The following is a 26,184-nucleotide window of genomic DNA, read 5'->3' as shown; positions in this document are numbered from 1 at the left end:
TCACAAAAATGTGGTAATTTTTATCATATACGTTCCAAGGTAACCTATTGCTAATAGAGAGAGAGAGAGAGAGAGAGAGAGAGAGAGAGAGTAGTACTCTGTTGCTATATGGATATATATGCATATTCCGCGGGCTGGCTGGCGATGTTCACTCGGTGGTAACAAGCATTGAATATGGTTCAAAAAGGTCTTCCAAGTGACTATGACTAGATTAATGTGTTCCTTTCTCAATTCAAGCAACTGGGTTCATTTTGATGACTTCTGTTCTCAATTTTTGTCCTAAATATATAGTCTATGTGAATGTGGTAATGCATGTCAAAATGAATCTCAACTGTTTATGTTTTCACTTTCTACCAGCGAAATATTAAAGGGAAATTGTTTCAATTTCTTGTAGTTTATGATTGATGTTGGGTTTTTAATTCACTTTTCTGACTGTTTAGTCTTGTTAATTTAGTTCTTCCTCACACAGATTAGGGTATATGATGTCATAAGAGTTGGAACTTCAGTAGTTCTCATTCAATTTTTTGGCAATTATTTTATACAACTATTAATTAGTCCACATTGTTATTATCATTACTCCTAACTCATGAAATTTTATTAGCATAATAATATGATGGGAAAGTGAGCCACCTTGAAAATTTGTCTCTTGTAAGGTTAAAGATCGCCAATAGTTGTTATGAGATATATAAATTTTTCTTTTTTATATTTAGTTTATTATTATTTATATTTAATTTATTATATATTAAAATATAAAATATTTAATAAAAATTATTTATTAAATATATAAATTTTATATGTTTTATCTTAAATTTATGCTGAGGAGTATAGATAAGGGCTATATATTTGTTGTGTATAGTAGGTGGGTGAGTCACCAATATAATGAGGACTTTGAGTCTTATTTTTGTCTATTTCACTGTGCTTTTGTCAAAGATGATTATTATTTTCAAGATAGTAGCTAGATAGGTATTGAAGATAATAATTGCAACTTAAGTCCTTTGTGTCTGTGTGACATGACCATTGATCTCCATCTAGTGGTGACAAGTGACAGGAATTTATATACTCGTCTATCCAATAATTTCTAGAACTGGAGAAGCCAAGTGAAGATCAGGTATTGAAATTGGCACATGGGTTGGTAAGATTGTCAAACTGAACAATTTTCAGTGTTGATGTAAGTGTCGTTGAAGAATAGAAAGTGACATTATCAAGTAATTAATTGATTTAGTTTGGAGAAGTGCGGGATGTGCATTATCTTTTGATTGAGCGAAATGTTTCTAATAAAGCTTGGGATTTAAAAAAAAAAAAAAAGATAAATTCTGATTTTGTAGGTATGTTTATATATGTTTCTTCTTCCTGATAGTACAATTCCCTTGGCATTGCCTAATTCGTTGATTTCTCTTGCATTCTTTTTAGTGTATATATATTAGTGTATTGCGTGAATTATCATATTTTTCTTGTGTAAACTTGATTCGATCTAAATTTGATTTAATTTATTATAAATGCAAGATATAACATATATAGAGGGATACATTATGTATTGAATTTATGGTGTACTGTAAATTATCATTACTTTTGTTAAATTGTTTAATTTGGTTAGTTATTGAATGAGTTTATTTATTTGGGTATATTGGGGTTGGAGTTTAAGGAATTTTTGGGTTTATAAGCTGCTTAATTAGGGATGGTACACTCATGGTTACAAAGTTATCACTTGCTATGGTTGTAATATTTAATTTTTAAAAATAACATTAATTTTGATGAAGTTAATATTGAAGAATTTTCATAGCCATACTGTGACTAATGTTTGTTAACTTTATATCCTATAAAACTATATTAGTAAGTTGTATTAATTACATTAATTATGGAGTTAAAAATAAGATTGAAATTTTGTAAAATCTCAGTAACCTAAGTAATGTCAAATGATTTATTTTAAAGAGTTTTTTGTGTATGTATATTGAAATTTAGAGGATGTTTAGCTTAGTTTGTGAAAATTTTTAGTAATTATTTAAGAAATTGTCATACATAAAATGATTAAAAATAATATTAAACAAGATATGTAATAAAATTTTTAAAAATTAAGAATAATATAATAAAATGTTTATTAAAATAATTTTAGTGTTTGTAAAATATTAAAATAAAAAGTTAATTTTTCATTTTTTTTAATAAGTTTGATTTATTGATGTGGATGTTCGTAATGTGTTAGTATAGTTAATTATTTTTTAAAAAATTAATTAAAAATTAAATTATAGTTAAATGAATTAAGGGTGATTTATAAAAGTTAACGTTACAACATGATATTTTGCCACATCACTGTCATAAAAATTTATAAAATCTCGAAGGTGTGAAGGATTGAGTCTGTTTGAATGTTTGATGAAGGTGAGGAAGAGATAAATAAAGGAAAAAATGAGTAAATAATTATTTTATTTCTATTTAGAGATAAGTGAGTTAATGTAGAGTGAGGGTAAGTTGAATTATTTTTTACTTTTTAAATCTTAATTTTTCTTACACACCTCGATAAGGGGTAAAGAGAGATTGAGAATTATGAATATTTTTATTTATATATTCTTTAAATTTTCTCCTCTTTTACCTTATTCTCAAATATAAAGAATATATACTACTTTTTTTACCTTTTTATTAATTTACTCATTTTTAAATATGAAAATTATTTTAATTTTTTTTTATCATAATCCTCCTTATCCTTCCTCTTCTTTACCCTTCCTCACCTTTTTATTAATTTACTCATTTTTAAATATGAAAATTATTTTAATTTTTTTTTTATCATAATCCTCCTTATCCTTCCTCTTCTTTACCCTTCCTCACCTTTTTATTATTTACATTTTATTTGTCTCAAACCTCAATTTTTTTTACAATCTAAAGAGAAGTAAAGAGAGAGACTCAATTATGAATAATTTTATTTGTACATTCTTTAAATTTATTTCTATTTTACCTATTTTTAAATATAAAGAATATATATTACTTTTCTTACCTTTCTATTAATTTATCCATTTTCAAATATGAGATTTTTTTTTTAATTATAATCCTCCTTACCCTTTATCTTCTTTACCCTTCCCGACCTTTTTATTATTTATATTTTCCTTGTCTCAAATCTCAATTTTTCTTACAATTCAAGGAGAGATAAAGAGAGAGAAATTGATAATTATGAATATTTTTATTTGTACACTCCTTAAATATATTCTTCTTTCACCTATTCTCAAATATAAATATTATACATTACTTTTCTTATCCTTTATTAATTTATCCATTCCCAAGTATGAGATTTTTTTTTTTATTATTATAACCTTCCTTACCTTTCCTTTTTTTTATCCTTCCTTACCTTTTTATTATTTACATTTTCCTTGCCTCAAATCTCAATTTTTCTTACGACTCTCCCAAGAAAGAGAAATTGAGAATTATAAATATTTTTATTTGTACATTTTTTAAATTTACTCCTCTTTCACCTATTCTTAAATATAAAGATTGTACATTACTTTTCTTATATTTTTATTAATTTACCCATTCCCAAATATGAGATTTTTTTTATTATAATCCTCCTTACCTTTTCTCTTTTTTACCCTTCCTTACCTTTTTATTATTTACATTTTTCTTGCCTCAAATCTCAATTTTCTGTCACGATCCAACATATGGGCCGGATCGGCACTAGGACCTGGACCAACATAAAGCCCCCAAGACCCGTAGTAAGTATTACTGTTTTCAAACCCATAATTTAGGCCCAACATGCATATAAAAATAATTTAAATTAAAATATTATAATTTTATTTTGGGCTAACTTAACCTAATAATTATTAGAAACTCAAATTAGGGGAGTCCAACTCAACCCAATCACATCATTTTCAAACTGTTTAAGTATTATACAAATCTCTATTTATTAACCTCATGAATTTAAATTAACACAATTCTTAATAGGGTCTATATTATTGCTAATACATGCGAAGTTCTAAATTTCAAATTTAGATAATAATAATACAGTTAAGTAATTTTTTCATAACCTGCAAGGAAAAAAGTAGATTATTTCGAAAAAGGTTTCCTCCTGTAGCCTGAAAAAATAGAGTGAATAGGAGTGAGCGTTCGACTCAGAGAGTAAAATATTAATTCTAACTATAATTTCTATAGCTATCTAAAGCTAATGCATCCTAAGGAATGGAATGCAACATCATCATAAATTTCATACAAATCACATCATAATAGTAAAAAGGCAATTTGGAGCACTCACCCACCCAATACTATTCAAACAGTACATATGTGGGAGCTGATCCCCTATACAACTCTCTTCATCCAACCTCTGCCAGCGAGTGTCTCTCAAGCCGGACTTTCGCTTAATAAACCAAATGCGGGGTCCCAGCGAGTGTCTCTCAAGCCATGTCTACCCCGACTTATTAATAAAGGATCGGGTCCCAGCGAGTGTCTCTCAAGCCGTGTCTACCCGTCCTGTCCATATCTAATACCAAACCACACGCATGCAAACGCACGCATATTGCTCCAAATTACCACAAACAACATCCATAGCACTTCATCAATTATGAATGCAATATAAAATATGTCTAGTGTTTAACTACATAGATACATATTTATAAGTGATGCATGGGCATGCTTGAACATATAATAATATCGAAATTGTAATTAAAATTAATATTTTACTTATAGTATGCCAGAGACGATTGTAGAGGTTGGGTGAAGAAAGATAGTTGACCCTGATTACCTATATAATTTTATTGTGAATTTATTATTAGTGCAATTCAAATAAAAATAAATTTTAAAGAGGCAAACACATCCTAATTTGTACCGAAAATTCGACCGAATCTTCCTTATACCTAGGACCTATCCAACCTGCAAAAGGTTTCAAAATACACTTCTATATTCGCCAATGACATAATCACAACTCAATATCACAAGGCCCCTCCTGGGCCCACCCAAACAGTCAATAACCACAATTTGAAAAATTACAATTTAGCCTCTATAACTAGCCTTTTTGTAAAAACTACCCAAACGAACATTAAAAATTTTAAAATTTCGCCCCACGGTCCTTAATAATATTATAAGACTATTGCAAAAGGAATTATAATTTTTTGATTATTCACAAATATTTTATGAATTTTATTCTAAATCGGTATTAGCCGAAAATGAGCAACTTGAAGTTCGGGTTTAACTATGCCAATTCGGACACCTGAAACACATCTAGAACGTTTGAAAATGCTATGATTGACTATAGTATAGACCACATTCTGAGACGGGCCGTCGGATCTGGTTGAAAATGCGGTCTCAACGCCGGTGAGCTATCCTCGATCCGATCTCACCTAAATTAAGTTCAAATTTTGTTAATAATTATCATAAAATTATTTTTAAATTTTGAGAATCGAAAAAGTTGAAAAATCTCATCAAGCGATCTGAACCGTCCGATTATCGCCTTTTTCAAACGGTGTCTGATCGGAGCGGGACTAGTCCTATCTCGAAGATCTCGTCGTTCTGAGTCCATCGGTGGCCTCAGATTTTCGATCCAACGTGGTCAGATTGCCAGAAAAGTGGTCGGAAAGCCAATGCCCAACATTTTCTCTCTCCTCCTAATCTTACCGGAAAACTCCATGGATTCCGGCGTGCTTGGCCGCGAACTGGGGTCCTTACCGTCCAGGAAGGTTCGCCGATGTCTTCCACCTTCGTCTGACGGCGCAATGGCTGGAGTTGGCCTCCAACTCACTCAAGCGCTCTCTCTCTCTCTCTCTCTCTCTTGTCGACCTGTGCTGCCGCCACCTCTCGCTGTCTGGAGCAGCTCCGGTAGCCACTGGGTGGTTGTCCTGCCGACCGGCTTGGGCCCTTGCCAGAGGAGAAGGGAAAGAAAAGAATGGGGAGGGGGAAATCAAGAAAGGATGCGTGGAAGGGGGGGGGGGGCTGCTGCTGCGTTTTTGATTTTCTAGTTTTTTTTTTTAATCTTTTAATTACATAGCTAGTCCCTAAAGTTTCATGAGTTATTCACTTAAGTCCAAATTTTTAATTCTTTGAAATTTTAGCTTTCAATTTAAAACAACAACAACAACAACAACAACAACAACAATAATAATAATAATAATAATAATAATAATAATATATGAAAAACAAAATGATACCCATTTAACAAAAATTATCATTGTGAAAATATTAATTTAAATTCATGAATAAAATATCAATAGATTATTAGGTCAATAAAAAAAAAATATATATATATATTTATTAGAAAAATTAGGTTGTTACATTCGTCCCCCCTTAAGAAAAATTTATCCTCGAATTTTCGAACAAACTGAGGATAAAGAAAAGAAGATTATTATAACAAGTGTGATCATTACTCATCTAGCTATGCAGAGATTGGTAAAATATTATATTCTTCAAATTCTTCTTATATTATAGATGACATTCTATTGCTCTCTGATTCTACTATAGTGTTCTATCTGTCATCATCTCTTTCTAGAGGGCACTTATCTTGTAACTATTCAGTGGCCATTTTTCTGACATTTCAACTATTCGCTATACCTCTCTGTACTTGACTTGATGTCTCTTTACTTCAATCCATTTGGTGGTTAGCTTGCGCCCTAACACGTCTCTTAGTGATTTTTGTCCTTATTCCTCCTTTTCAACAATTTATGTTTCCAAAGGACATGACTTATGTTCCTTATCCTAAGGCATCCTATGAGTAGTTTTCCTGTAGCACCTAATCTAGGCATCTTGTTCGAGATCTTCACTCATCTTATGACCTCAGTGGTCAACACCAATGCATCCCTTATAACACTCCAAATTCCCAATCTACTTTGAGTCATACTAAGGTACTTAGATCGACCTCTATCCATCTTATGTAACTAGTTAGGTAGAGTTTCCTCAAAGGGCCAAGTGTACCATTTATCAACATTGGAAAGTGAACTGGGTCTCTTCCCTTATAGGATAAATGTATTTGTATTTCCTGATAACCCAGTTAATGCAACTTTATCGTTTCCCACTCTTTCTTTGGAATGAAAATATCTAGACTTTTTCCCAAAGCTTCTTAGTATGTGGCCTACTTCTGACACATTGGTACTTAGATCGAGGCTCCACTACTCCTTTAATCTATCATCTCATAATAACTTGTTGCAAATATCGCTCAGTGTGTTCCTAGCATACCTATTCCTTTTTATCCTCATCATTATAACTAACTCTACCTAGCTTTCTTATTGTCCTTTGGATCTTATCCACTTCCTTTTCCTATTTCTACTATTGTTGATATATTTTCAACCTGCTGTACTTATTTCTTAATCTTAGTCCTGTCTCACCCTTACACCTTTTCCTTTAAGGATGTCCATCCCATCATCAACTTTAACTTTCTTTCTTTTTTTTTTTTAAGTCTTATCTTGATTACTAGTTCCATTATTTCGAGAATTCTAACCTTACGATTGACTCCTACCAGCACATTCTTCACCTTATGTAACACTTGTAATTAACCATTGAAATTTTTTTTTGTATCTCCTTTTTCAACTTAATTATCAGAACATTATCATTCCCTGCCAGCCTTAGTAAGAAATTGCTCATCTTGGATGGATAGGAGCCCCAGAAATTATAAGTTCCATCTGAACTAACTCAACTTAATTATCAGAATAAGTTCCATGCCTTAATTCTGAACAAGATACTTCACATGTTCATTCTCCTTAATATAATCACATATACTGACCATAGCTTTCCAAACTCCAGCCTCAACTTTTCCCATTAGCAATAATTTCATTCACTATAACTCATTGCAAATAGCACTTCCTCCAGCTTATAGTTCAAAAGGGTTATAAGCCCTGGTAACTAGTTCAATTTAACTCATGTTACCTCTCTGATCATTCTTCCATACTTAACATTAGGTACACCATTATCGTCATTTTCGCCTCAAAAGATTGGATATATACTGACGCCCATTAAATTTTTAATTAATTGAGTCACTTTGACACGACCTCTCTTCTTAACATAATCTCCTATAATCGAAACACGAGCTAATTTGGAAAGAAGGAGAAATGTTCTCCTACCATTTATGGTATACCATTGTTTAATAAACAAGATTTAACTCATACTCCTTAGTCTTCCTTTTTAGTTTCATTATTTTTTTGTAATTATTGTGCTTTATTACAAGATATCAGTTGTATCTACCATTTGTTATACTGTTGTCCTGCCTGACATATCATCTTAGAATTTACTATTTCCTTTTTACTCTCTATTTATCTTCCATACTTATAATTATTTATCCAATACTCCTTATACTTGGTTATATTCTAAAAGATAAAAGCACTCACAAATTCTTTCAGATCTACTCCAATATTATCAACAATCACTTTTCTAATCCATGTACTTCTCAATATCTTCTAATTATACCTATACCTATCTTGTCCTATTCTGACCTTTACTAGCGTTCTGCTACACATTATCATACTATTATTTATTTATTTATTTTTTTATTATTACTCCTTTTTTTTTTACATAATTATCCTATCGATCACACTGAAAATATCTGTCTAACTCCAATTTTTAGACTATAGGTCTCACCATTCTAAAGTTTAACATCAAGCCTCTGTGATATTATCCCTCATCTTGCATATTTAAATCCCTTATGTTGACTTTTATCCAGCTTACTCCTACTGATCTTGCTTCTTTATCTGTCAATGCAATTCAAGTTACTACAGCATGCTCAACAGCTACTACCTACTTTGATCGCACACCTCACCTAATTTCCATTATACTGTCAACAACCAAAAGGGTTCTTATGTCATTGCCCTATTATCCTACCTTGGGGGTAGAAAATAGATAAGGTCCAATCCACATCCAGTAACTCTAAGCTCTAGGTTCAGGCTCCTAACACTACATCAATTACGACTTGCTTTAAGTCCTGTACTTCTGGGTTTCATAACTTGACAATGTCCTTCCTAATGTCATCCTTTTCTACGCTCTTTATCCTTACTTTTTTTTTTTTTGTTTATCTTGTTTACCCTTCCTAGAACCACATTCACCTCCTCAGTATCTTGACTCTATTCTTCCTAATCTGTTTTTCGAGTTTATTTTTTAGCCAACTCTTTTTATTTTACCCAAATCTGAATTTTCATTATTCCATTATTTAGCTCTATTTTATTTTTGAACTTGATTGTCATGTTAGAAACTTATACCTGTACACTATCCCTACCACTTCATCTATACCTCAATGTTACTCAGAATTGATCCTCTAACTACCCTAGCTAAACTTCTACTGGCATTCAGGCTATCTCTCCGACTGCATTTGAACCGCACTCCATATATATATATATATATATTCTTTGATTTATCGATGCTAACTTTTGTCCTTTTTCTTTTACTTTATTTGGAGTATACTTTTGTCTTAAGCATTAAGGAGTTAAGGATGAACTTAGGGAATAGTAGTCATATTTCTCCTGCGTGATCTCTGTTCTTACCCTTTTAGACTACATACTACCTCCTACTACCTTAGGGAGGGGATCTGTAGCAACTCTAATTTTTCATATCCATTTAATTAGCTGAAATTTAAAATACTAGGTATCCAAACCCGTCATTTAATTTAAAGGCTTACATACATCTTGATCTTACATCTTATAATTCCTACATGGAACTTATACCCTCTCCAGAACACATGAGTTAACAACTCTCTATCCACGCAACAGTCCCATCTGGGACACGATTCCATAAGTCATCATTATCAGTAATAACATTCTATCTCTTTTAAAAAGATAGGACTATACCCTAACTTACTGCAACAAAGGTACTACATTTACCACCTTGCCAAACACCATGTCAAATTAATGACTCTCTTATCATATCATAGCTCTGTAAGTCATCAATTCATAGTTCTGACCTTCTCTAGGTAGTAGGGTTGTACTTTACACATTGCTGATATACATAAGGTATACTATTCTCATTAAGCTCTAAGCAAAACGTTTGTCGTACTGCAAAAACCATTCAAAATTCCATACCAAAGATCAAATGGTCTCACTCTATAGATGTCACCTTTACTTTGCAACTAATCTGCAACCTCTGGTATGATGGCAACTCTTAATGTAACTCTAGCTCATGCTAGGGTAATCAAGTCACTGACTCTAGTTATCACCCAACTGTGACCTTTCAATAATCTAATTCTGGACCCCTAACCAGGAGTTCCCAACTCCTCTGTAGATATAGAACTCTGTTCTGGCATAATTGTACCAAAACAGAGGCCATCTGCAAACACCCTCATTATGAAGCACCACGGGGATGCACGCAGCTCTACACAATAATCTCATATCGGTATTGTAATCTGTAACTTACAAAGCAGACATTGAGAACATTGTATAGTTACTACGATACGTCCTGACAGACTAGGTCTCCAAATCTCTTATCTCTCTTGAATCTACTATTATCATAAACTTACTCTGATTGGGTCATCCACTAACGACTGCCAGCAATGGTATCCTCACCCTTATTTAGTGCCATTATACTATCAAAACTCACCTTTATGTACTCGTGCCTAGCACCAGATAGGCACAACACTTGGACCCATACTGATAAAAATATAGTGTTTCTTGAAGAACGTATTTCCATGGCAGACCTCAACATGTCTGCTAACTCTATTTCACATTTCTATGTACTCCACGAAAATCAAGACACTAACTGAGGCACTCTTATATTTCTCGAGATATAACGCAGAATCTAGAAATAAAGAATTACAAAAAAAGAAAAAATAGAATCCTATACTCTCCATGTGACCTCCTAACAAGACTCCTTTTTACACTCTCAATTACATTATTTCCCATGAATCTAAAGCCTAAGCACTGATACCAACTTTGTCACGACCTAACCTATGGGCCGGATTAGCACTAGGACTTGGACCAGCATAAAGCCCCCAAGGCCCGTAATAAGCCTTACTGTTCCCAAACCCATGATCAGACCCATAATTTAGGCCCAATATGCATATAAAAATAATTTATATTAAAATATTATAATTTTATTCTGGGCAAACTTAACCCAATAATTATCAGAAACTCAAATTAGGGGAGTCCAGCTCAATCCGGTTACATCATTTATAAATTGTTTAAGTATCATACAAATCTCTATTTATTAACCTCAAGAATTTAAATTAGCACAATTCCTAATATAGTCTATACTATTGCTAACACATGCGTAGTTCTAAATTTCAAATTTAGATAATAATAATAATACAGTTAAATAATTTTTTCATAACCTGCGAGGAAAGAAGCAGGTTATTCCGAAAAATGTCTCCTCCTGTAGCCTGGAAAAATAGGGTGAACAGGAGTGAGCATTCGACTCAGAAAGTAAAATATTAATTCTAATCACAATTTTTATAACTATCTAAAGCTAATGCATCATAAGGAATGGAATGCAACATCATTATAAATTTCATACAAATCACATCATAATAGTAAAAAGGTAATTTGGAGCACTCACCCACCCAACACTGTTCAAACAGTACATATATGGGAGCTGATCCCCTATACAGAGCTCTTAATCTAACCTCTGCCAGCGAGTGTCTCTTAAGCCGGACTTTCGCTTAATAAACCAAATGCGGGGTCCCAGCGAGTGTCTCTCAAGCCGTGTCTATTCCGACTTATCCATAAAGGACCGGGTCCCAGCGAGTGTCTCTCAAGCCGTGTCTATCGGTCCTATCCATATCCAATACCATACCACACGCATGCTAATGCACGCATACTGCTCCAAATTACCACAAACAACATCCATGGCATTTCATCAATTATGAATGCAATATAAAATGTGCCTAGTATTTAACTACATAGATACATATTTATAAGTGATGCATGGGCATGCTTGAACATATAATAATATCGAAATTATAATTAAAATTAATATTTTACTCACAGTACACCAGAGACGACTGTAGAGGTTGGGTGAAAGAAGATAGTTGATCTTGATTACCTACATAATTTTATTGTGAATTTATTAGTGCTAATTAAAATAAAAATAAATTTTAAAGAGGCAAACACATCCTAATTTGTGCCGAAAATTCGGCAGAATCTCTCCTATACTTAGGACTTACCCAACCTGCAAAAGGCTTCAAAATACACTGCTATATCTTCCAATCACACAATCACAACTCAATCACATCACAAGGCCCCTCCTAGGCCCACCCAAACAGTCAACAATCACAATTTGAAAAATTACAATTTAGCTTCTATAACTAGCCTATTTGCAAAAACTATCCAAACGAGCTCTACAAATTCTAAAATTTTGCCCCGCGGTTCTTAATAATATTATAAAACTATTGCAAAAGAAATTATAATTTTTTGATCATCCACGAATATTTTATAAATTTTATTCTAAATCAGTATTAGCCGAAAATGAGCAACTTGGAGTTAAGGTTTACCAATGTCAATTCTGACACCTGTAACGTGTCCAAAACGTCTGAAAATGCTAAGATTGACTATAATATCGATCACATTCTGAGACCGGCCGTGGGGCAGCCGAATCTGGATGAAAATGCGGTCCCAACGCGGGTAAGCTATCCTTGATCCGATCCCACCTAAATTAAGTCTAAATTTTGTTAATAATTATCATAAAATTATTTTTAAATTTTTGGAATCGAAAAAGTTCGAAAATCTCACCAAGCGATGTGGACCGTCCAATTATCGTCTTTTTCAAACGTTGTCCAATCGGAGCGGGACCAGTCCTATCTCGAAGATCTTGTTGTCCTGAGTCCATCGGTGGCCTCGTATTTTCGATCCAACAATATAATCGCTAGAAAAGTGGTCGGAAAGCCGCTGTCCAACATTTTCTCTCTCCTGATCTTGCCGAAAAACTCCATGGATTCCGGCGTGCTTGGCTAGCAACTGGGGTCCTTACCGTCTAGGAAGGTTTGCTGACATCTTCCACCTCTGTCCGACGGCGCAGTGGCCGGAGTTGGCCTCCAACTCACTCAAGCGCTCTCTCTCTCTCTCTCTCTCTCTCTCTCTCTCTCTTTCTTTCTCGTCGACCTGCGCTGCCGCCACCTCTCGCCGTCTGGAGCAGCTCCGGTGGCCACTGGGTGGTTATCTTGCCGACCGGCTTGGGCCCTTGCCGGAGGAGAAGGGAAAGAAAAGAATGAGGAGGGGGAAATCAGGAAAGGATGCATGGAAAAAGGGGGCCGGGGGGGGGGGGGGGTTTACTGCTGCTGCGTTTTTTATTTTTTTGTTTTGTTTTTTTTCTTTTATCTTTTAATTACATAGCTAGTCTCTAAAGTTTCATGAGTTATTCACTTAAGTCCAAATTTTTAATTCTTTGAAATTTTAGCTTTCAATTTATAATAATAATAATAATAATAATAATAATAATAATAAAATGATACCCATTTAACAAAAATTACTATTGTGAAAATATTAATTTAAATTCATGAATAAAATATCAATAGATTATCAGGTCAATAAAAGAATAATAATAATAATAATAATAATAATAATAATAATAATAATGTGAAAAACAAAATGATACCCATTTAACAAAAATTACTATTGTGAAAATATTAATTTAAATTCATAAATAAAATATCAATAGATTATCAGGTCAATAAAAGAAAAATAATAATAATAATAATAATAATAATAATAATAATAATAATAATAATGTGAAAAACAAAATGATACCCATTTAACAAAAATTACTATTGTGAAAATATTAATTTAAATTTATAAATAAAATATCAATAGATTATCAGGTCAATAAAAGAAAAATAAAATATATTTATTAAAAAAATTGGATTGTTACATTTTCTTACAACCCAAAGAGAGGTAAAGAGAGAGAAATTGAGAATTATGAATATTTTTATTTGTATACTTTTTAAATTTACTCTTTTTTCACCTATTCTCAAATATAAAAAATATATATTATTTTTTCTTATTTTTTTATTAATTCACCAATTCCCAAATATGAGATTTTTTTTTTATTATATCATTTCTTATCCTTCCTCTTCTTTGCTCTTCCTTATATTTTCATTATTTACATTTCCTTCGCCTCATCCAAATAAATCCTTAAAAATTATGCATGAGATGGAGATCTCCATTTGGCCAACACACAATAAAGCTGTAATTCCTTCAAAATAAAATTATCAATTTATGCTAAATAATCTTAATTTATCTCTACATTATTTATTATTATAAATTTAAAAATCATATTTTTAAATTAACAATTATAAAATATATAAATACTGGTCTAATTTTGATATTGATAAATAATTTTATTATAATTAATATTTTTAATTTTATTATTTTTATTATTAATTATTTCTTGTCAAATTATAATGAAAATTTTTAAATTATTTAAATGAAATTATTTTAAGATATAATTGAAATTTTTTAATAATTTACTTCTATTTTAATATAAATTTACTTATTTGAATATATTTACATTCTCTTAAGATTTTTTATAAGAAATTATCAAATTTATGTAATTTTCAATATTTATTTAATAATACATTAAATAAACTTTGATTTGATTCTTATTAACTTTTTAAAATTTCATTTTTTTTAACCTTAATCGGTTCAAAAATTTAACCTGAATTTTAAAAAATTAATTGATAGTAAAGTATTAAATCTTATATTCATATTTCATCCCATTAAAACAAAAAAATCCGTGATTAATTCTTTCAATAATTCAATAATCATTAACATTCATTGTCTCAAAATAAAATACTTAATTTTTTTTGCGCTATATTACCTTATATGGATAAACTGTTGGATTGATAATTTATTTTTTTTCTATATATAATTTGAGAAATTGTTTTTTTACCTTTTATGTTTCACTAAAAGATTAATATTAGTTGATTTGATTTAAAAATTAAATAAATTATTACTAATTAAATTATTTTAAATTTCAGTTTTATTTACTGTTTTTCTTTGAAAGACATGCTCCACCATATTAATTTTGACATATTTTCTTATAACCAATAACTTGATTTTGCCTAATGGCATTTTTATATACAAATAATATTAATTATTAGTGATGTTAATGTACATGCAATTTCATGCATATGTACAAACTTGTTAATCTGAAATTGTTTTTTATTTTCTAATTTTTGGTTATGGATGTCTTTGTATTTATATGCAGATAATATTTATTTAATAACAGAAATTTTAAAAAAAAAATCCATTTTAGTATATATTGAAAATAATAAATATAGGGTTGAGCATTCGGTTCAAATTAAATCAGATCAATAAAATATGAATTAATCGAATTACTATATTTTAGAAATCTAATTGAATTGAAATGAATGTAAAATCGAATCGAATTGAACAGTTTTATTTCGGTTCGGTTTGATTTTAAGTTTTGAGTTTTGATATTTTTTTTAATTTAGAGTTATTTTTAAGTTATTTAGTCTGATTTTGACTACGATTGAACATAATAATCATTAATTAATAAAATAAAATAATTTATATATATATATATAATTACATATAATTTTTAAATTTTCTATAAAAATAAATCAATTTAAAAATTAATAAAGTAATTCGATTTGATTTGGTTCAATCAATTTTTTCTCTAAAATCAAACTAAACTGAAATAACTAACCAAACTGAATTATCTTAAAAACTAAATCAAATTACCGCTCATCCCTAATCAAATCAAAGTAATTAAGGGTAACATAATTAATTTCTTTCTATGTAAGGTGTATAAAATGGAAAAATATCAAATTCGAGTTTTTTCATCTATTTGTTGTAGGATTATTCACATAATTCAAGTAAGGTGATGAATTATTAAATAATGAAAGTTGAAAGAACTGAATGGAAGTTATGATAAAACCAAATCAAATTAAAAAAATTTAATTCAATTTGCTTTGTCAATTTACATAGGGAGGATTTTATAATTAAGCTGGGCTGGACAAATGAATATGGGTCTAGGGCCTGGGCTGGACAGAGCTACAAAATGGTTGCATCGTTAAATAAAAAAAAAAATTTTTTAGTTTTTTTTATTATTTTTTTTATTAAAATAACCAAACTGGAATAAAAACTAAATTTAAAAAAATATTAATAAATTAAAGTAAAAATTTGAATTGAATGAAAATATATTATTTAATTATTATATTTTAATAAAATTAAATATTTAATTTTTATATTTCAAACAAATTTATTATTTAATATATATATTTTACTTTGCTTAAACTATTTAATTATTCTGTCAAATTTTATAGTTGTCAATATTTTTAAATTAATATTTAAATTAATATTTAGTATATTTATTTTAGTAAAATTAATTAATTAATTTATATATTTTAAAAAAATTACTATTTAGTTATCTATTCATGTAAAATTAATTAGTTAATTTTTATATATTAAAAATATAATATTTTAAAAAATACATTTCTAAATAAAAATTAATATTTTACTATATAGAGACTAAATTTGAATTTATATATTTTTTAAATTGTTCATGTATTTTATTCAATTCCATGATATTATTTTTATGTTTTTTTTTTACAAAATAATTTTCTTAGATTATTGTTTTGATTATTTAGATTTCTAAGAAAATTGATTAACCTCTTTACATAATGTGTATTGTTATTATTTGGTATAAAGCAAAATAAATATTACTTTTTTATTATAGAAAATAAGGTGATTTCATTAAATAATCTCATTTATTTTTTTTAAATAATATTTTTTTCATAAAGTAGTCAAATGAAAATTTTATTAATTTAAAAAAAAATAAAATTTCTTCATATAAAAGAATATATATAATATTTTTTAACATTTCGTTAAGTTAATAAAATTTTCTATAATTTACTACTTTACAAAAAATAGTATCATTTTATAAAAAATTTAATAAGATAAATTTTAAAATTTTGTTAAATTACTTTATTTTTTATATTACTTTGTTTTAAATTAGGAAATCATAGAATATACATACAAAAACATAGAAAGAATGAGGAGAAGAGAAGAATGGATGCATAAGAAAAAAATATGAATAGAGAGAAATGATAAAGCTAATGTCAAGACAATTTGATATAAAAGAAATAATAAAAGGGAATTAAAGAGTTAATGAAATTAAATTATTAGGGTTAAAAATATGTTTTTTCTTAAATATATGAATTAATTAATTATTAAATAGTATTTTCAATAATATTAAAATCTTATAACTAATTAAAAATTTTTAATAGAAATAAAATACAGATTAAATAATATATTTTAAAATATATAAATAATTAATTAATTTTTATTAAAATATAAAAATTAAATAATAAATTCCTCTTGAATTAAAATGGTTCATTTAATCTTCAATTTATTTTTCCATTGTATATCAATTTTCACGAGTCCTAATTCCTAAAAGAAGTTAAAAAAAAAATCCAAAAAGAATTAAAAAAAAAATTCCTAAAAGGGTAATTGAACAGTAATTAAAAAAAAATCAAAGGAATTAGAAAAAGATAAATAGTCGATGGAGGAAACGCCAAAGACTGTTCGTAGGAAGACTGGGGTGCCATTTCTTTTCCACCAATAATAATAATAACAAAAAATAGCTAGATTCTGAAGAAGAAAACTTTACTTCAGCAGGAAAGTAGGGTTTACTAGTGCAATGCCAAAACCCTAGTCCACGCTCTCTCTATCTCTCTAACCATATTATACGCGCCTTCGATTCTAGCTAACCCTAAGAGGGTATCTTCCTCTGTTTTTCGATACTTAATTCTGCTTCTTAAAATTGTTTTTTCTTTGCTTGTTTATAATCATTTTATTTTTTTTAACTTTTAGTTTCTGATTTGTGCTTCATTTACACAGGTTCATGTAATGGCTGGTGCCCGAGAAATCACCACTGCATCTCAATTTTTGCAGGTAGGTTTTTATATTAATGGATAGTGAAATTCCTGTCCTTCTGGTATTTGATTTCCCTGTCATTTAGCTGGAAATCTACATTTTTTTTAGCTTTTTTCCTGTTGTTTTTTCTGGGCTTGAGTAATAATTTGTTTCATATGTCGGCTGTTATTTGGATTTTCTTTACAGGGTACCTCTAGGCAAACTCTGTTTTTACTGAGAGATTTGCCTATTAATCGGCGAAAGCAGCTGCTATGTGGCACACTTCGTAATCGTAAGCCTCCTCTGGGTGTATCTAACGGAAGATGTGTATCATTGAGGTGCTGTGCTCAATCAAAGCCTACAGCTGTTGTTTCTAGTGGTGTGACAAGCTCTGTTGATGAACAATCTAGTTTGATTGAGAAGCCTGCACAAGAAATTGTCCCTTTTTATCGCTTGCCATTAATTCAAGAGAGTGCAACTCTTGAATTGCTCAAGTTGGTTCAAACAAAAGTTTCGAATGAGATTGTTGGGCTACAAACTGAGCAGTGTTTTAATATTGGTCTTCAATCTGAGATTTCGGATGAGAAGCTTGGAGTACTTAGGTGGCTGCTTCAGGAAACGTATGAGCCAGAGAATTTGGGGACTGAGAGCTTTCTTGAGAAGAAGAGGAAAGAAGGATTGAATACTGTTGTAGTTGAGGTTGGGCCTAGGTTGTCTTTTACAACAGCTTGGTCTGCAAATGCCGTGTCAATTTGTTGTGCTTGTGGGTTAACAGAAGTGACTCGAATGGAACGGTCGAGGAGGTACTTGCTCTATAGTAAGGGAGTGTTGCAAGAAGATCAACTTAATGAGTTTGCTGCCTTGGTTCATGATCGGATGACTGAATGTGTTTATACTCAGAGGCTGACATCTTTTGAGACTAATGTGGTTCCTGAGGAAGTACGATACGTGCCTGTTATAGAGAAGGGTAGGAAAGCTTTGGAAGAGATTAATCAGGAGATGGGATTAGCTTTTGATGAGCAAGATTTGCAGTATTACACTAGGCTGTTCAAGGATGATATCAAACGGAATCCAACAACAGTGGAATTGTTTGACATTGCTCAATCCAACAGTGAGCATAGTAGGCACTGGTTTTTTACTGGGAAGATTGTTATTGATGGACAGCCCATGGATAGAACTCTTATGCAGATTGTGAAGAGCACCTTGCAGGCTAATCCAAACAATTCTGTAATTGGCTTCAAGGATAATTCTAGTGCAATCAAGGGTTTCCCTGTAAAGCAGTTGCGACCAGTTCAGCCTGGTTTGACATGTCCACTGAATGCAACTACTCGTGACCTTGATATTTTATTTACAGCTGAAACCCATAATTTCCCTTGCGCTGTGGCTCCTTATCCTGGGGCAGAGACTGGTGCTGGCGGTAGAATTAGGGATACCCACGCAACAGGTAGGGGTTCATTTGTTATTGCAGCTACAGCTGGTTACTGCGTTGGGAATCTGAATATAGAGGGTTCTTATGCTCCATGGGAGGATCATTCTTTCTCATATCCATCAAACTTGGCATCTCCTTTGCAGATTCTTATTGATGCCAGTAATGGGGCATCAGACTATGGAAACAAATTCGGGGAGCCCTTAATTCAGGGGTATACTAGAACTTTTGGAATGAGACTTCCAAGTGGAGAAAGGCGAGAATGGTTGAAGCCCATAATGTTCAGTGGGGGAATTGGGCAGATTGATCATATGCATATAACAAAAGGAGAGCCTGACCTTGGTATGTTGGTTGTGAAGATTGGAGGTCCTGCATATCGTATTGGAATGGGAGGTGGGGCCGCATCAAGTATGGTGAGTGGCCAGAATGATGCAGAGCTTGATTTTAATGCTGTACAACGTGGAGATGCTGAGATGGCTCAAAAACTCTATCGAGTTGTTCGTGCCTGCATTGAAATGGGGGAGAATAATCCAATTATCAGCATCCATGATCAGGGAGCAGGTGGTAACTGTAATGTTGTCAAGGAGATTATATATCCAAAGGGCGCTGTGATTGACATCCGGGCAATTGTTGTTGGTGATCATACGATGTCTGTTTTGGAGATATGGGGCGCAGAATATCAGGAACAAGATGCAATCTTGGTAAAGCCTGAGAGCCGCGATCTTTTACAATCAATCTGTGAAAGAGAAAGGGTGTCAATGGCTGTTATTGGGACGATCAATGGTGAGGGACGTGTTGTTTTGGTTGATAGCTTAGCTAATGAGAAGTGCCATTCAAGTGGACACCCTACTCCTCCTCCTGCTGTGGATCTTGAGCTGGAGCAAGTACTCGGGGACATGCCTCAGAAGACCTTTGAGTTTCACCACGTGGTTCATGCACGAGAGCCACTTGATATTGCCCCAGGGATCACTGTGATGGAGGCTTTGAAGAGGGTATTAAGACTTCCTTCTGTGTGTTCAAAACGCTTCTTGACAACAAAAGTGGATAGATGTGTTACAGGTCTTGTGGCACAGCAGCAAACTGTTGGTCCTTTGCAGATTACTCTTGCTGATGTTGCTGTCATTGCTCAGACTTACACTGACTTTACTGGAGGTGCATGTGCAATTGGAGAGCAGCCAATCAAAGGTCTGGTTAATCCAAAGGCAATGGCTAGATTAGCTGTTGGAGAAGCACTCACAAATCTAGTTTGGGCTAAGGTTACTTCTCTTTCTGATGTTAAAGCAAGTGGGAATTGGATGTATGCTGCCAAGCTTGATGGGGAGGGGGCAGACATGTATGATGCTGCAAAAGCTCTATCTGAAGCTATGATTGAACTTGGTATTGCAATTGATGGGGGAAAGGATAGTCTGTCAATGGCAGCCCATGCAGCTGGTGAGGTTGTTAAGGCTCCGGGTAATCTTGTTATAAGTGTGTATGTCACTTGTCCTGACATCACAAAAACAGTTACTCCAGATTTGAAATTGGGAGATGATGGTTTGTTGCTTCACATTGATATGGCAAAAGGAAAGCGGCGGTTAGGTGCCTCTGCTCTTGCTCAAGCTTTTGACCAAGTTGGGGATGACTGTCCTGATCTTGAGGATGTTCCTTACCTCAAAAGAGTTTTTGAGTGTATCCAGGATCTTATTGCAGATGAACTCATCTCTTCTGGACATGATATTAGTGATGGTGGACTACTTGTCTGTGCCATGGAGATGGCATTTGCTGGGAATTGTGGTATTGCTTTGGACTTAACTTCACAAGGGAATGGTCTCTTCCAGATACTCTTTGCTGAAGAGCTTGGTCTTGTTGTTGAGATTAGCACAAAGAACTTGGATACTGTAATGCAAAAGCTCACTAGTGTAGGAGTTTCTGCTCATATTATTGGACAAGTGACTGCCTCACCAGTGATAGAACTGAAAGTTGATTCGGTAACTCATTTGAATGAGAAGACTTCTCTCCTTAGAGATGTGTGGGAAGAAACTAGTTTTCATCTGGAAAAGTTCCAAAGACTGGCTTCTTGTGTGGACATGGAGAACGAAGGTTTGAAGTCTAGGCATGAACCTTACTGGAAGCTATCTTTTATTCCTTCCTTTACTGATGAGAAATATATGACTGCAACTTTGAAACCAAAAGTGGCTGTGATTCGAGAGGAAGGCAGCAATGGAGACAGAGAGATGGCTGCAGCACTTTATGCTGCTGGTTTTGAACCCTGGGATGTTACAATGTCAGACCTCTTGAATGGAGCTATCTCTCTTCATGAATTCCATGGGATTGTGTTTGTGGGGGGTTTTAGTTATGCTGATGTCCTTGATTCTGCAAAAGGTTGGTCTGCTTCCATACGATTCAATCAACCCCTTCTAAATCAATTTCAGGAGTTCTACAAGCGGCCTGACACTTTCAGTCTTGGTGTTTGCAATGGCTGTCAGCTCATGGCTCTACTGGGTTGGGTCCCAGGCCCCCAGGTTGGGGGTGTGCTTGGTGCTGGAGGTGACCCATCACAACCAAGGTTCATTCACAATGAATCTGGTCGATTTGAATGCCGCTTTACAAGTGTGACAATAAAGGATTCGCCTGCTATAATGTTCAAAGGGATGGAAGGTAGTACATTAGGGGTGTGGGCTGCCCATGGCGAGGGAAGAGCATATTTCCCTGATGATGGTGTTCTTGATCGTGTGATTCATTCAAACTTGGCCCCAGTTAGATACTGCGATGATGATGGGAATCCTACAGAAGCTTACCCTTTCAATGTGAATGGCTCTCCCTTAGGAGTAGCAGCAATTTGTTCTCCTGATGGGAGGCATCTTGCCATGATGCCTCATCCAGAACGTTGCTTCTTGATGTGGCAATTCCCATGGTACCCCTTGAACTGGAATGTGGACAAAAAAGGTCCTAGCCCATGGTTAAAGATGTTCCAAAATGCCAGAGAATGGTGCTTATGAGACAGGTGTGTGTTGTATTGTATTATTATTATTATTATTATTATTATTATTATTATTATACTACAGTTTCCACCTTAATTGCTTACTGATATTCTGCTTCTCTGATTCCAATTTGCAGTTTGTCAAATTGTTGGAGAGATATGGATCATCATTTTGAAGGGATGTAGAATTTTTTGAAGTCAAGAGGTGTTTTGGATCACAAATCATTATCCATAGTTCCTCCAGCATCAAATTAAGCTTATTTTTCTGTGCCAAAAATACACACCAAGGTTTCAATGGACACAGGTGTTGAAAGTTTTGAGTTTCATGTTGTTCCCTTCAATATGTTTATGGTTTCTCTTTCATTTGTATTGAACTACATGAATAATACAAAATTTTAGTTGTTATAAATAGATTCCTTCTGCTGTTCTTTTTGATGGTTGGGTAGCATGAAGAACTAGCCAGTTTCTTGAAGATGTTTTCTGTTTAATAAGCATGGCATAAACTGTTCCATGTATGCAATTCATGTTATAAAAAGCCAAGTTGGAGTAGTCAAGGAAATTATCCATCTTGCAACTGACTATTGAATGAATATTCATCTTCAGTGAACTGGTGAGGATAATCTTGTAAAAGCTTTCACGATAGTTTTATGTTTTTCCATGTTTAGCACACATTATTCTGGTTGCAGCTCACCATGCCTGTCTAACTGTGGAGAATATTTTTGTGAGATCTTTATGAGAGATCTGTGTCATCGTCTACACTGGCGATTATAATTGGTGATAACAGGATGGTAGGGAGTCAGATAATCTAAATTTATGGGCTATATAATGAAATATATAATATATTCAGAACTACAAAAGTTCTCCTTCCATTTTATCAAATATGTTTATATGCCTAAGCAGGTAAGAGTCATTCCAGTTAACCATATAAATGTGTTCAAAATCTTTCAAAGTGCCTCAGTTATCAGGCATCCCTAAAATGAGCATAGAATTTATTCCTGAACCCTAGTTGTCTTATTGTATACTCTTTTTGCTCCTGCAAATTGTTGACCTATGTGGTTTTTGTGGTTGTGGCTTATAGCGAAAGGTTTTGCCTAAGCTATCTTTAGCTTCTTTCTTATGAATTTTGTAAGGATATGGGATACGAATGGATGATATTGTGCATATGCCCATATGTATATTGTACATCTGTGTGTAGATAGTTAATATCATATATGCACTTTAGGTGATCCATCTGGTCTGTGCTATTTATCACTCTGTTTCTCATTGACTGTAATCTCCAATCCTCTCAACTCTTTATAGTCACTTAAAATGGCTGTCTTGTTAGGTTTTGTGTTGATATCAAAGATAAACTGATATTGGATATTTCTATGGAATCAATGTAGAACTACCTTAAATCACTACAAATCTTGTAACTGCCAAGATATTTAATATATCAAATTCCGCAATCCACATGACTCCTGTATTGCCCTACTAATGAGATGTTTGCCTTTGCTTCAAACTTTGTCTGGATATACTTGATTTGAGAGAAAGAAGTGCTGTATATGAGGACATATGTTTTAGATAAATGATTATTTTAATGCTGAAACTAAAGTAGGCCCAGTGGCTCCATCTTTAAATTCAGTTTCGTATTTAAATCACGAAATGTTAAGTACACAATTCATTTCTGGATGGGACTGAACAAGTTCTCATGTTGAAAAAGCCCTAATTTTCCATGGAAGCCTTTTCCAGTCCCCAGCTTGGACTACTGTTAATTTTGTTGCTATTGTTATCTAACCATGGCAATGTGCAATGATCTCTTGGTCCAATGCGACCCAGGAGTCTGAAAAATTTCTGTTCATGCATTGTAAGATGGGGGGCAATGAACTCTGTGACAGTTAAATATGCAGATTCCGGTTGGCTACAAGGATTTAATTCCAGAGCAACGTATTAAAATCAGAACTTGCCTCTCATAATCAATCACACTAGGCATGTGATTTTATGCTGTGATCTGAAAGCAGCAGTCAGCCTTGCAGAAGTAGATTGGCAATCATTCTTCCAAAAGTTTTGGGTATGATATCTTTTTAGCTTCAATCTTTGATGTTGTTCTGTTTAATTAAACTCGACTAACTAGTTTCTGAATCCCAACATGAGTGGTCTGCTTAATTACAATGCATTAACCATGATGTTCTTGGAATTTAGGCATTGGCTTTGGAAACTGAAGATGTTCTGGATGAGTAACTGCCAAATGGTTGAAATCTTTACATGTAGCCATGTGCCTTTTTGATCCAATGATTTTTTGCCCTAGCTTTAATTTTCATATTTGCAGGATCAATTGAGGACAAGTCAATAATTTTGTTGAATGGCATTGTGAGCAAATTGTGATATCCTAACTGGAGGGCAATGAAAGGACTATACGCTTGTAAGAAGATACAACAGAAAGCGAACTGAGACAGTGACCTTAATTGCATCAATTGAATGCCTGTTGCTGTTAAATACTTAGATAGATATAGATCCTAATTCCTCTGGAAGGATATCTTCATTGATGTGATGATGCTAAGATGCGGACATAAATGTTCATACTTAGCGCAGTACTTTTTTCTGTGAACATATCTTCTGTCAAAATTTTCTTGGACTCCTTTCATTGCAATGAAAGATAAATTTGTTCTTGGATATATTGTTAAACCACCTCGTCCCATGATCCATGTGTGTTATTTCTATGGCCATGAATCATATGACAAATTTCTGCCCGAGGTACCTTCAACCTGTTGTGTATTTGTTATGTTTGTTTTTTAATTTATGAATCTAAATGTTGGTCTGGATGGTTTCTGCTAGTTATCTCTTTCTAGTTGCAAAAAATGGCTGCTATTTTTCTATTTTTGTTAACCTTCCAGGATCTAATTTCTATAGAACACTTTAGAAAGTCAATTCAATGTGACTTTTTTGGCCATTCAGTTATTCAGATTTTGCCTTTGCTAGAGCTTAGTATTCCTGGTGTGCTTGATCTCTGATTGTGGTGAAGAGGTCACAAGATTTTTTTGAAGACAACAAAAGCTTATTCAGAGGTTCAAACTGGACTAAGTTTACATCCTCATCTTGAGAATCATGGTATCTACATTAGTATAATTACAGATAGTGCAGGGGTGACAAGATATTTTTGGAGACAACAAAAGCTGATTCAGAGGTTCAAACTGGACTAAGTCTACATCCTTATCTTGAAAATCATGGTAATTTGTTGCACAAGCTGTAACTCGCTTAAAATGCTTTTCTTGGTCCCAAATTGGATTCAGTTTGCATTGTTTCCACTGTCCAGCCATGAACAATATGGGAAGTCCACTCCTTCAAGGAGTCTGTCTAAAGGATTTGGGTGGGATTCACAGAAAGGGTTCTGGTCTTCCCATTCATATAAAGAAGGCAGTTGCACATTCACTTGGCTATTAAAAGATTGGTTTCCAGTTGCATATCCTGAATTGTTCACTTGCTCAACTGGTAGATTCTGATAATATTGCATGTTGATGGCATCTTGAAACGAGCAAATCTGTTTCTCACAGTTTGGATTTGAGGTTGTTTGTGAGCTTCCATGACTAGCAATACCAACTGTGAGATTAGCCATTTGATGCCCGAGAATTTCTATCTCCTCTTGTAAGCTGGCTATCTGCAAGACAAGTTGAAAGGATGTATAAATTTGTGTTGAGTTAAACCGACTTAAATTCTAGGTCAATTGTACAGATGTTGAGGCTGTTGGAGAAAGAACATAGAAACCTGTTGTTGGAGTGCAAAAATATGAGCAACACAGCCGTATATGGGATCCCGCATCCGAGCCAGTGCTTCATAAGATATGGTGATAGCAGCATCACTTCGACTCTGTACTGGCAGGTGTAATAATAGCTTTGAAACATTGCTTGCACCAAACACCTTGTGCACTGCTAGGAAGTGGGTTGCAGCCTGGTCATAACTGAAGTAAGGTGCAAAGACACATTCACTCGTGCACTTTCTTCTGAGGAACTTGCATGCTCCACATGAAGAGCCCGGCCCTGTCATTGTCCTATGCTTTTTCAATTATCTGTGTCAAGTTGATTTTG

At 32.9% G+C, this 26,184-nt stretch overlaps 2 protein-coding genes across 2 annotated transcripts; one reads left to right on the top strand and one right to left on the bottom strand.

Annotated features, from left to right (window-relative positions):
- The first annotated feature begins 17,452 nt into the window (after positions 1-17,452).
- On the top strand, positions 17,453-22,537 carry LOC110667223 (probable phosphoribosylformylglycinamidine synthase, chloroplastic/mitochondrial). The gene is made up of 4 exons (XM_058133611.1): positions 17,453-17,606; positions 17,727-17,780; positions 17,949-22,150; positions 22,264-22,537. Exons 2-3 carry the CDS (start codon positions 17,736-17,738, stop codon positions 22,143-22,145), a joined length of 4,242 nt encoding a protein of 1,413 aa, XP_057989594.1. The 5' UTR covers positions 17,453-17,606; positions 17,727-17,735; the 3' UTR covers positions 22,146-22,150; positions 22,264-22,537.
- Positions 22,538-25,388: 2,851 nt separating this feature from the next.
- Positions 25,389-26,184, bottom strand: LOC110667224 (LOB domain-containing protein 33-like). Its single transcript, XM_021828020.2, has 2 exons — positions 25,865-26,184; positions 25,389-25,757 (listed from the first exon to the last, which is right to left on the bottom strand). The coding sequence occupies exons 1-2, from the start codon at positions 26,141-26,143 to the stop codon at positions 25,389-25,391; spliced, it is 648 nt and encodes a 215-aa protein (XP_021683712.2). The 5' UTR covers positions 26,144-26,184.

This window comes from Hevea brasiliensis, chromosome 14 (assembly GCF_030052815.1).
Source record: "Hevea brasiliensis isolate MT/VB/25A 57/8 chromosome 14, ASM3005281v1, whole genome shotgun sequence".
NCBI classification, from domain to species: Eukaryota; Viridiplantae; Streptophyta; class Magnoliopsida; order Malpighiales; family Euphorbiaceae; genus Hevea; species Hevea brasiliensis.
Note: the sequence above shows the minus strand (reverse complement) of the source record. Positions and strands in the feature narration are given on the sequence as shown.

Excerpts from the sequence above, each read along its gene's own strand:
- LOC110667223 (XM_058133611.1), top strand. The coding sequence starts at position 17,736 with ATGGCTGGTGCCCGAGAAATCACCACTGCATCTCAATTTTTGCAG. Across the intron at positions 17,781-17,948 it reads CTGCATCTCAATTTTTGCAG|GGTACCTCTAGGCAAACTCT; the intron begins GTAGGTTTTTAT and ends TTTTCTTTACAG.
- LOC110667224 (XM_021828020.2), bottom strand. The coding sequence starts at position 26,143 with ATGACAGGGCCGGGCTCTTCATGTGGAGCATGCAAGTTCCTCAGAAGA. Across the intron at positions 25,758-25,864 it reads TTTTTGCACTCCAACAACAG|ATAGCCAGCTTACAAGAGGA; the intron begins GTTTCTATGTTC and ends CTTGTCTTGCAG.